The 11970-nt window shown below is 54.1% G+C and overlaps 2 protein-coding genes across 3 annotated transcripts; one reads left to right on the top strand and one right to left on the bottom strand.

The window, feature by feature from the left end:
• Window positions 1–528: 528 nt before the first annotated feature.
• LOC103304050 (zinc finger protein 134) lies at window positions 529–10482 on the bottom strand. 2 transcript variants are annotated; one of them, XM_008161002.3, is made up of 3 exons: window positions 10422–10482; window positions 2712–2812; window positions 529–1903 (listed from the first exon to the last, which is right to left on the bottom strand). In XM_008161002.3, exons 2-3 carry the CDS (start codon window positions 2749–2751, stop codon window positions 666–668), a joined length of 1278 nt encoding a protein of 425 aa, XP_008159224.2. In that variant the 5' UTR covers window positions 2752–2812; window positions 10422–10482; the 3' UTR covers window positions 529–665. The 2 variants fall into 2 exon arrangements, with proteins under 2 accessions (XP_008159224.2, XP_054566229.1); XM_054710254.1 differs by having other exon boundaries at window positions 2755–2812.
• LOC103304055 (talin rod domain-containing protein 1) lies at window positions 3897–4817 on the top strand. Its single transcript, XM_054710114.1, is given in 8 exon segments — window positions 3897–3932; window positions 4013–4167; window positions 4169–4316; window positions 4319–4472; window positions 4475–4544; window positions 4546–4619; window positions 4622–4726; window positions 4729–4817. Coding segments are annotated over 8 exon segments (831 nt in total).
• Window positions 10483–11970: the final 1488 nt, after the last annotated feature.

Raw genomic sequence — 11970 nt, 5'->3', positions numbered from 1 at the left:
AAATATTTTTTAAAGAATGTTGGAGCAGACCTAGGATAGCTGTATATATTGTTTCAAAAGGGGAGAAAAATGGAAAGAAAAAAGAGGCACCAGTCTCAAGACATTTTGAAAATCATGTGGATCAAGCCCTGGAAACATCATCTGTGGTTCAGGGCCCTGCCCAGTGGGCTGGAAGCTCCCCATTAGGGGTTCTGCTCCGAGTCATGCTTCTTTTTTCATGAAAGGTTACTCGGGGTTGCAGCTCAGCCTTCTCAGCCAGTTTCATAAGTGTAGATATTGGAGGTATATACAGCTTATCATTAAAGTTCTTTATACTGATTTTCTTCATTAGATCTAAATTTTGAATAGCCCAATTTTGAGTAAAAAAATAGTATTTTTTATATGTTACTAGAGTCCCTCAGCTCAGCCTGCACCCTCTCCAATCCGGGACCACTAGCTCCTAACCACTCGCCTGCTTGATTGCCCCTAACCGCCTGTGCCTGCTGGTCTGATGTGCCTAACTGCCCCCCCCCACCCCCGCCAGCCTGATCACCCCTAACTGCCTTAACAAGGTGTCTCCCCAGTGTTAATGTTCAAATATATGAAGTTCAACATCTGATTGATGTCTTCTTCTCAAAGGGAGATCAGAGAGTTCCTCTCCATGTGAGTCCGTGTTGAAAGCACTCCTAAAGCCTTCCTGCAGTGTGAACTTTCTGATGCCGAATGAGGTGGGAGCTTAAGCTATAGGCTTTCCCGCATTCATTGCACTCATATGGCCTTTCTCCAGTGTGAACTTTTTGATGCCGAACAAGGTGGGAGGTTCTTATGAAATCTTTCCCGCATTTGCTACACACAAAAGGCCTTTCACCCGTGTGAACTCTCTGGTGTGCAATAAAGTCAGAGCTTCGACTAAAGAATTTCCCACATTCAATGCATTCAAAAGGCCTACTCTCGGTGTGAATTCTCTGGTGTTTAATGAGGGTGTATTTGTGGCCAAAGGACTTGCCACAATCACTGCAAACATAAGGGTTTTCTCCAGTGTGGATGCTCTCATGCTGGACAAGTGTGGATTTGTGTCTGAAAACTTTCCCACAATCATTGCACTTAAAAGGCCTTGCTCCATTGTGAACTCTCTGGTGTACAATTAAATTGGAGTGATGGCTAAAGTATTTTCCACATTCACCACACTTATAAGGCATTTCTCCAGTGTGAATTCTTTTGTGCTGTGTAAGGTTGTCTTTGCGGCTAAAGGACTTCCCACATTCGCTGCACTCGTAAGGCCTCTCCCCAGTGTGGATTCTCTGATGCTGCACGAGTGTGGCTTTGCGGCTGAAGGCCTTCCCACATTCACCGCACTCATAAGGCCTTTCTCCAGAGTGGATTTTCTCGTGCTGAACAAGCGTGTCTTTGCGGCTGAAGGCCTTCCCACACTCGTTGCAATTGTAATGCATCTGTGCGATGTGACAGGCCGCCCCACTCTCGGTGCGCCTGGTCTTCCTCTCGCGGTGGGCGGCCTTTTGCTGGTGACTGTCCACACATGCCTGGAAGCTCTGATCCCCCTCACACACACAGGGCTTCTCTGACGGAGGAGGTCCTTCACAGACTCGACCGTTCTTCACACATGTGGCCTTGCCTTTGTCCCTCCTCACGGGTTTCTCTGCATTGTACTGCTTCTGGTGCTGGAAAAAGTTTGCACCACGTGAGAATTGTCTCCCACATGCCTCACATGTGTGTGGTTTTAGTCCATAATGTATTTCCTGGTGGTCATCCGGATGCAAAATATCTTTCAAGATGGGGCCACATATGTCACAAGGGTGAGCCATCTGGGTCGATGAACCTCCCTTGGCAGGACGCACAGGTGACACTTCCACAGAAATGCTCTGCTCAGAAGATGCCTCTTCATCCTTCACCCCAAGGCAACAACCTGAAGCCAGAAAAATGCTGCTGAAGTACACAGTAACTCTGGTGAGAGGGGACAACCCATCACAACAGCGTGTCTAGTACACGCACGGCTGAGTCCATGTTGAAGAAAGAGCTGATGTGCGTGACTAGGCTCTAAGGGTCGCAGGAAGGGGAAGGCCTGGGGAAGGACAAAGGTGTAGCTTGGGGAGAAGGAGGCAGGATTGCCAGCTTTCTCCTTGCAAATGACTTTTAAAAAGGCCTTGGCTGTTGGTAAAAGGTGGGTGCTACATAGGAATGTATGCCCAGGCCCAGGAAACGCTGACTTAGAATCAGTAACTGGTATTGAAGAACTACTTAAGGATATGTGTATGTCTCCAATATTTGAGCATCATCCAATACGGGAGATCACTGCAGAGGGAGCAGGAGAGAGCACTGGTAATTGGGGTGGACAGCCCTGGGTCAGAGGTCAGAATAGAAATGACAAATGTGTAAAGCAGGGGTCCTCAAACGTTTTAAACAGGGGGCCAGTTCACTGTCCCTCAGACCACTGGAGGGCCGGACTATAGTTTAAAAAAAACTATGAACAAATTCCTATGCACACTGCACATGTCTCATTTTGAAGTAAAAAAACAAAACGGCAAAAACACCTGCATGTGGCCCGCGGGCCGTAGTTTGAGGACGCCTGATGTAAAGTGTCCAGAATGGGGAGGAAAAACAGAAACAAAGTATGGCCTATAGCCTGGGCACCAAACAGTAGTGGGCACAGGACAGGTTTCTGGTGTTACTTGAGCCGAACCCTGAAGTCACACACTCCCAAAGCTCTAACTTACCCGGGCCGGTCCGAGCCCCTCCTGCTGTGGCTAGAGTCATTACCTCTCAGTCAGGTACTTAGAGGGCTTTCTCCTGTTATAATTCAGCAACCATGAAGGATCTGGAAAATATAAGTCACGGAAGAAAGAGGGCCAGTGAGTAGGAAAGCACTGCCCCACCCATAACAGAGTCATGTCTTGCAGAAACATCCAATGGGTCCCACAAGCCATGTCCATGACCGTAATTCATAACATAAGTAGGCCCAAGGAAATATCAATTAAAGAAGGGGGCAGGTCCTAGCCAGTTTGGCTCACTGGACAGAGTTTGGCCCACAGACTGAGGGGTCCTGGGTTCAATTCCAGTCAAGGGGATGTGCCTTGTTTGCAGGCTCAATCCACATCCCATCAGGACACATGCTGGAGGCAACCAATTGATGTGTCTTTCACATCAATGTTTATCTGCCTCTCCCTTTCCCTTCCACTCTCTAACCATCAATGCAGAGGAGTCTCCACCGCCGCGCTCAGCGGTGCAGAACGGGGAGGCGTTGTCTCCCTCTGCCTTTTGGCCCCTGCCCTTCCTTTCAGTTTCTCAGGCTCACTTGGAAGTTGGAGGTTGACAAAAATGGCAGAAGCCAGGGCGCAGGCAGGTGGCCGCAGCACTGCGGGTACCTTCTGAGTTGGCCCAGCAGCCAGGGACATGCGCACAAGGAGGCCCATGCGCAGGGCCTGCAGTGAGGAGGTGCCGGGCATGGACTCACGCCCACGGCCAGCTGAGGGCCGCAGTGTGAGGCCCAGCCCAGCCAGTACTGGCCACACCCTCGGCCCCGCCGCTGCTGCTGGGGACAGATGTCCGGGCCACCATCGCGGGGAAGTGCCCCTGGGAGGGGTCCCAGCTCCTGAAGCCCACGTGCACCGCGGAGCTGAGGAGGCTGACAGCAGGGCCCGCGAGGAAGGGATTTTGATTTCCAAGGAAGGAAGACAACCCCCAGCTTCCCCTCCGCCCTCCCGCCGAAGGGGCTTTCCTGGACAAGAGCGCGCACTCTGAGTTTGCTGTGCCCGGTTCCTGGTTCCTGCAAGTCCTCCCGGAGGCCGGAGGCCCAACTCCGCAGCTCCTTCCGCGCCACCGGCGCCCTGCGCCCTCCGCCCTGGCGGTGGATGGCATGATGGTGCTGGGAAGGCACCGCGGACCTGGCCCACTGAGTCGCGATGGCTGCACAGGCGGTGGCAGTGCCAGCAGCGGAGGTAGCGGGCTCCCCGGCGCGCCTTGGGCGTGATGGCTAGCGGCAAGCCCCCCCGCGAGGCGACTTCTCCGGCTCTTCGAGGGCCTGGCCCCGCGGGTGCCCGCGCTGAGTCCTTCGAGCCCTGCCACCCAGGGGCTCTCCATCCTGACCCAGGACGTGCAGAGCCAGCTGAACATGGGCCGCTTTGGAGGCGGGGCCCGCCTGCTGGCGGTGTCGCCAACAGAATGCTCCGCCCACGGCCTACCTGGCATTGGAGGCCACGCCGGGCGCCCAGTCCGCGGAGAACCGCTACCGGGTGACTCGCTGCCGCCACGAGGTGGAGCAGGGCTACGGGCTACGCCACGCTGCGCCCCTCTCCCCCGCAACCCCCGCTGTCCGACACCCCCCACCCCCCAGCTGCTGCAGGAGGTGTCGCAGGGCCTGTCGTGCAACCTCAAGTTCCTGACGGACGCATGCGCCCTGGCCAGCGACAAGTCCCGGGACTTCGCACGAGCCGGAGATGCGCTGGGGCCCGAGCCCACCTCGTGTGTCCAGTGTCTGCTGCCGGCTGCGTGCGGGAGGTCAAGGCGGCGCCCAGCCGCTGCGCCGTTCAGCGGGCGGTGGTGCAGGCGGTGGGCACTGGTGGGCTTCGCCACGGAGCCGCAGTTCCTGGGTCACGCGGCCACCCTGGGCGGCGCCAGGGGCGTGGTGTGGCCTGCGTGCTCCGGCCCCGGTGCCTCAGGGACCTGGCGCAGCACCCCGATGGGCGCCAAGAGGCCGGACCACAGGGAGAGCTGAGGAACTGGGCCTGCGCCGTGCTGAAGGCCGCACCCTGCTATCTCAGGCTTTAAGGGAGAGGTCTTCGCCCGGGACTTCACTGCCAGTGAATTCCAATTCTGTGAATTAGCACCGCCCCCCCTGCCCCCCCCCCGAATAAAGGAAGATGCTTCTCGTCTGTCCCTCCATTTATACCAAAGCAATCGGTGAGGCTCCCATACACCCTGCCCCCCATGTTAGATGCTCGAGAGGAATCCTCCAGAAGGCAGGGCCATGCATCTGATTTTCACACCCACGCGGGCCCCCGGAGCCCAGCATCCCACCTTGTAGGGACCTGGAGATGGGGGATGCTAACTGCTGTGGAGGGGTTACCCCTCCGCACCCCCAGCTCCTCTTCGGGGGTCCCTCACCCAAACCTTATTCATTAATTGGGCAGGAAGGAGGTCATGGGTTCATTTCTTTTTGGTACTTTTTTTTTTCCTAATTAAAAGGTTACCTCAGTTTCACTCCTTAGACATGGATGTAGCTACCTTTCCTCCCAGCTGCCCATTTCCCATGAACCATTCTGTCCGGTGGAGAACAGGCAGGTGGACAGGGAGGCAGACAGAGAGGTTGGGCCTGGGATGCAGTGCACAGCCCTTCCCTGGAGCCAGAGGTGCTGCCTCTCACCCGCCAACGTGAGCCTCGCACGCTCCCCAAAGCCCGCTGGTCAGAGGTAAGACTCCATGCCCCTGTGCACACCACTCTTTGGATCACATCTCCCTGTCTGTGACACAGCACCCAGAGAATGCTCGGTTCATGCAGCCCCAGTCAGTGGTCCCATGCCCTCGGGACCTGTGAACCCAGCTTTTCAATCCTCCCTCCCCGACTGAACTTCAGCAAACCCAACCACGTACGGGTCACAGGCAGGCCCGGCCCTGCTCCACGTGGCGGCTGAACACTGAGGATGCCAGATCCTCCTCCGTCACAGGCTTAACACCAGACTCTCATTCCAGGCCACACCCACGGGCCTCCTCCCCAAGTGTGGTGACTATGCCAACTGATCCATGATCCCGAGCTAACTTGATTTACCCCCTCCTCCCCGCCCCATGTCCCACCAAATGTCACCACAGGAGCTGGGAAGCAGAGGGAAATGAGCATCAGCTCCGCCTCCCTTCCCTGTCACCTCCGTTACTGCCACACCCAGCAGTCACCGCATGGCGCGCTTTCTCTGGAAGTCGTTGCCGCCTGTCAGGTCCTCTTCTTCTCGCCTCCCTTCCCCCATTAACACGAACCCCCCTTTTCTTGTTTCTCAGGTGACTTCTACTCCCAGTCCACTGTGTCCACCCCTTTTCTAGGCTCATATGTCACTGCCCCCACAACATAAAGGTTCTCTCTAAATCCGATCTACAACTCCACCCTCCTCTGAGGCTGCCACTGTATGATGTCTCCAACTTGGATCCCTCCTCTGAACTCAAAACCTGTGTGTCCTGCTGTCCATCTGACAACTCTACTCAGATGTCTGGAACATCACGGATTCAATACGGTCAAAACCTAACTCGTGATATTATTTCCACTAACTTCACCATCTCAACTGAGGATTTTGCTATACTTACACCTTCTCAGGCCAAAAACAGTGGGGTCATCTCTAACCCCTCCCTTCTTCCTCTCATCCTCCACATCAGAAAATCACGCCCCCTCTGCTCCAAACCTTCCATGGCTCCAACCACGCTCAGAATAGAAATCCAGCCCCACAGACTGTCCCTCCCAAGCTGAACCCCGTTCCTTGCACTCTGACCACACCAGACATAACGGGACCCGCGGTTTTCTGAACGCTCCCAGTGCAGCCTCAAGCGATGCACTTGCACATGCTGGTCCCTGCGTTTGGGACACTGATCAGACTGAACTCACTGCTTGCTGGGAATGGAAACCCTTTCAGAGAATTCGAGAACAGAAGTCAGGGCTCAAGACCTTTGGAGAAAGAGGGATCCCCAAACTCAGCGGCAGATAGAAGGAAGATTAAGAGTCCTCAGACACCGTTCACCACACTGGGATGCCACATTTACGGGGTGAGGATGGGTTGAGCGTGGACCTGCCCGTTCTGCAGTCCCCTCTGCGGGGACCATAAGAGCTCCTCCACCACAGCAACCCCGAGGAGGAGGGAGCTGGGAGCGGCAGGTTAGCAGGTTACTACAGCGGCACCTGACGGACGGAAAGCCCCGAAGTGCCGCCCCGCCCTCTGGTGAGGAGGGTTTCAGGTTGGCTGGGCTCAGACCCTCACACCGGAGCGCTGCCTCCGCCCATCCGTGTGGACTGGAGCGCAGATCTGAGCCTCACTCACTGTCTTCACCTGTAAAGCCGAGGTACCGGTGGCGCCCTCCTTCCGGAGCTGCTTAGAGCAGACGTGTGAGTGCAGCGCAGACACCTCGAGTTACCGTACTGCCCACAAGCTGAACACTTCGCAAATGGTTTGGTACAAATGAGGTGACAGATTTTTTAAATTCTGGGTTTGTTTTTTAATCTCTTAAGAAAATGTGATATTTGAGACTTTCTATTATAATGAAAGAAGCAAGAACTTTAATCAATTACTAAGCATGGGTATAAATCGGATTTATCCTATCTACAGTCTAATTTTTAACTGACTGCTTATATATATGTGCCAAGTGTACACTAGTCCTTTCACCAAACCAGCCTATCTCGTACATACTCCTCTAAAGGCAAGCCTGCGAGTGGCCCTTCATTAGAAGTGTTTATCAGCCCTGGTCGGTCTCACTCAGTGGTTAGAGCAGTGATGGCGAACCTATGACACACGTGTCAGCACTGACACGCGTAGCCATTTCTGATGACACGCTGAGGCGGCCGCATGCCGAGGATGAAACATTTGTGAAATAATGTTTTTTCCTCAAAGTGACACTCTACCCGAGTTATGCTCAGTTTTTTGGCGAAGTTTGACACACCAAGCTCAAAAGGGTGCCCATCACTGGGTTAGTGTGTCAGTCCATGCACTGGGGGTCACGGGTTCAATTCCCAGTCAAGAGCAGGTACCTGGGTTGCAGGTTCACTCCCTGCCTTTAGTCGGGGTGTGTGCAGGAGGCAGCCAATTGAAGTGTCTCTCTCACATCAATGTTTCTCTCTCTCTCCCTCCTTTCTACTCTCTCTCTGAAAAGCAATGGAAAAAGTATCCTCAGGTGAGGATTAACAACCAGAAAAGTGTTTATCGCCTCTTCTCACCTGAGGAGCCGGGGAGCTGATGTACCGAGGCCCCGGACTGGTCCAGCTGTTCCACTGGCCTGGCTGCCGCTTCTGTGCTCCACAGGCAGTGCCTCTGTGCATGCTCAGTCCACACCATGGCAGCTCTACAGCACCTCACCCCTTCTCTCCTCCATCCAGGTGGGGCTCCTAGCAGCAGCCACACCCCTTTCATATATCAGCACCCCCCCTTTCTGGAGGAAATCCCAGGGATGTTCACCCTTCCGCCCCTGCCCTCCAATCTCTCACTTCAGGGGCCACATAAAATAACATCCTTAATATTCTTCCCCTAAATCTGATCCCCAGGGTTTGACCTGAGGCCTCATCTCCAGATGCCCATGTGATACCTCCCCTGTAAAATCTTAGATTCACTATGTCCAAAACCCAACTCCTGACGGCCCTCAACGGTGGTCCCTGTTCCAACTTCCGTTCTTTCAGAGGTTCAGGGGAAAAACAACAGAACTTGATGCCCTGGTCGGGTAGTTCAGTTGGTTACAGCATCCTCCCGATATGCCAAGGTCACGGGTTCAGTCCCTGGTCAGGGCGCATACAAGAATCAACCAATGAACACATAAATAAATGGAGAAACAAATCGGTGTTTCTCTCTCTAAAATAAAAATACAAATTGCAAAATTTCTTAAAAACAAAACCAAACTTGGAGAGCCCTTCCATTCCCTACCTTCGCTCACAGACATAGCTGACCCAGCAGCAAATCCTGTGGCTTCTATCCTGGACACCTCTCCACCCTCAGCCCCTCCTGCCCCTGCTCCGGTGCGGCCACCACCACCACACTCCTGGAGTCTGCTGACTCCTCACCAGCCTCCCTGCCTCCATCCTCATCATCCCCATCCTACCCGAGTCCATTTTCCCCCCGGAGTGAACGCAGGGACACCTGCCTCCTCACAGTGAAGGTGTTACAGGATTCCAGGGCGGGAGGAACAGGGAAACTGAGACAGGAAAGTTAAAACAAGGCCCAAGAGCATGAGCAATGTGCAGCCAGCTAGTAACTAACAAGCCATTATCTTCCCCAGCCAAGGACACGGAGCAAAATGGTTAAAAAACACACACACACACAAACCCTCCCCAATGAGAGAATGCAGAAAGGGAGGGAGGAAGAGGAAAGGAAAAAAGACATGTTATTCCCTAAGCAGAGAAGCCAGCAGTCTGAAGGCGTGGCAAGATAAAGTTGCCAGGTGCTTCTCATGAATTCTCATGAAAGTAAAAGGGGCCTTAAGAATTAACCTGCACCGGAATAGTCAACAGAGGAATTCTGAGATCCACAGACCTACGGGAGGGCACATACCGCCTCAGAGCCCACACCCAGCTTGCTCTTCGGATTAGCCGAGAGCCCGTCTGCACTTCCTAAGTCAGATGTATAGGTTTGTTTTAGTTTTCAATAAAAATGCACACAGCCCTGACTGGTGTGGCTCAGTGAATAGAGCACCGGCCTGCGGACTGAAGGGTCCCAGGTTCGATTCTGGTCAAGGGCATGTACCTTGGTTGCAGGCACATCCCCAGGAGGTGGTGTGCAAGAGGCAGCTGAATGTTTCTCTCTATCCCTCTCCCTTCCTCTCTGTAAAAAATCAATAAAATATATATTTTGAAAAATTGCATACTTTAGCCCGGCTGGCGTGGCTCAGTGGTTGAGCATCAACCTATGAACCAGGAGGTCACAGTTCGATTCCCAGTCAAGGGCACATGCCCAGGTCTCGGGTTTGATTCCCAACGTGGGGCGTGAAGGAGGCAGCCGATCTATGATTCTCTCTCATCATTGATGTTTCTATCTCTTTTTCTCCCTTCCTCTCTGAGATCAATAAAAAAAAAATATATATATATATATAAAAGATGCATACTTTAGCCTAACCGGTGTGGCTCAGTGGATAGAGCGTTGGCCTGTGGACTGAAGGGTCCCGGGTTCAATTCCAGTCAAGGGCATGTACTTTGGATGCGGGCACATCCCCAGTAGGGGGTGTGCAGGAGGCAGCTGATGTTTCTAGCTCGCTATCCCTCTCCCTTCCTCTCTGTGAAAAACCAATAACATATACTTTTTAAAGAAGATGTATACTTTACTTGCTTTGATAAGTTGTCTTTTCACAACGCAGCCAAGGTCTCTCGTATAAACTCACATATATGACAAGACCAGGACCGGGTTGGGGACAGGCCTCTCCCACTGGCTGGGGTCGGGGGGCTGTTCCCCGGGATCACCTCCCTGGCGTCCGTGAGCAAAGCCTGTAACAAGGCCCCGCCGCCCCCGGTCGGTCCCGGCAGGCCTAGTGCCCCCGCTGCTCCCCGCGGTCCCGGGACCCCAGGTTCCCAGACGCTGGCGGCCCAGTCGCTCCGCCCACGCCCCACCTCACAGGCTGTGGCAAATGGCGGCCCCGCCCACAGACGCCCCGCGGCCTGGGCTGCGGGGACTGCGGGAGCCGCCGCGCACCCGGCCGTGGGATGAAGAGGGAAGGGAGGGGAGGGCCCGGCCGCCTCAGGGAGCGGGGGACGCAGCACCTACCTCGCCCGGGCTCATCGCTGCGGCCCCGCCGTCACGGTCTGGACTGCGCGGAGCCGTGAGGGGCCCGGCCCGGACCCAGGTCTCCGCGGGCGCCTCCGCCCCCAGGCTCTTCCCAGTGAAGCCGGGGTCCCCTCCCGCCACCTCGGAGCCCAACCAGGGCTCGCCAACCTCTGCACACTCGGCCCTGCCAAAAGGCAAAAAGATGTCCGCCGCGAGGAAGACGCCGGAAGTCCCGCCCAGGCACCTTCCGCGCCACCACCGCGCGGCACGGAGGCCTCTGGGTAATGTAGTCCGCCCAGGGCTCTAGCTTGGAGCAGACGCCCTGGTACCACAGGGCCTCTGGGAAATGGATCCTGGAGGCCCAGAGGCGGCGGGTCTTTCAGGGGTGATCTCCAGGGATGGAAGAAATATTTAGAGATATGTTCTCTCAGATATTCCCCAAAGCCACCAAACAAAACAGAGCCACGTGGCCCTAACCGGTGTGGCTCAGTGGATAGAGGTCAGCCTGCGGGCTGAAGGGTCCCAGGTTCGATTCCGGTCAAGGGCATGTACCTTGGTTGCAGGCACATCCCCAGTGGGAGTGTGCAGGAGGCAGCTGATCGATGTTTCTGTCTCATCCATGTTTCTAGCTCAATATCCCTCTCCCTTCCTCTCTGTAAAAAAAAAATCAATAAATTTTTAAAAAACACCAAGAGAATATTTCCTAGATCTAGAACAAATACTCCAAAAAATGATTGGATCCAAAAAGACCCTGAAGAGCTGCAGCAATCATTTTTTAAAAATATATATTTTTATTGATTTCAGAGAGGAAGGGAAAGGGAGAGATAGAAACATCAATGATGAGAGAGAATCATGGATCAGCTGCCTCCTACATGCCCCTTACTGGGGATCAAGCCCACAACCCAGGCATATGCCCTTGCCTGGAATCAAACCCGGGACTCTTCAGCCCGCAGGCCGACGCTTTACCCACTGAGCCATCCAATCTTAGGAACAAAGGCCAGGAGGGTGGGTGGGTGAGAAGAGATCCACCAAAGAACCTGTGTGCATACACACATAACCCATGGGCACAGACAAGAGGGTGGCAAAGGCCTGGGTTGGGGGGTGGGGGCGGGTAGAAGAGGTCAGTGGGGGAACTAAGGGGACATATCTAACACTTTCAACAATAAATATTTAATAATAATAATAAAAAACACACAAAAATTCTTCACGGGTTTGTCTCTTTCCCTTAGCAGGATGAAGCTCCTGTGGACCAGACGGGGAGGGCCCCGTGCTGACCTGACCAGCTCCGGGAAGACCGGCATGGCCGGCTTGCAGACTTAAGGACCTAAACTAACCACAAAGGATGGTCTGAAATGACAATAAGTAAAGGCAGTTATGGTGGGTGGTCACTTCTGGGCCCGTATCTTCCCTGACAAAGGTCCATCCTTACCTCAACTGAGCCAATGGCCTCTTTGCATCTAGGATAACGTATCGGAATGTGAGTCATTTTCCTTTTTTCCTGACCCGTCAGGGCACGGGACCCCTCATTGTTACCGAGTTCATTGTTGAC

This window comes from Eptesicus fuscus, chromosome 21, assembly GCF_027574615.1.
Source record: "Eptesicus fuscus isolate TK198812 chromosome 21, DD_ASM_mEF_20220401, whole genome shotgun sequence".
Taxonomy (NCBI): Eukaryota; Metazoa; Chordata; class Mammalia; order Chiroptera; family Vespertilionidae; genus Eptesicus; species Eptesicus fuscus.
This window is presented reverse-complemented; position numbering and strand designations above follow the sequence as displayed.

What these genes read in the sequence shown, in the direction of transcription:
- LOC103304050 (XM_008161002.3), bottom strand. Translation starts at nt 2,751, where the DNA reads ATGACTCTAGCCACAGCAGGAGGGGCTCGGACCGGCCCGG. An exon ending in AGGGGCTCGGACCGGCCCGG is followed by an intron (nt 1,904 to 2,711) that starts GTAAGTTAGAGC and finishes TTCTGGCTTCAG; the next exon opens with GTTGTTGCCTTGGGGTGAAG.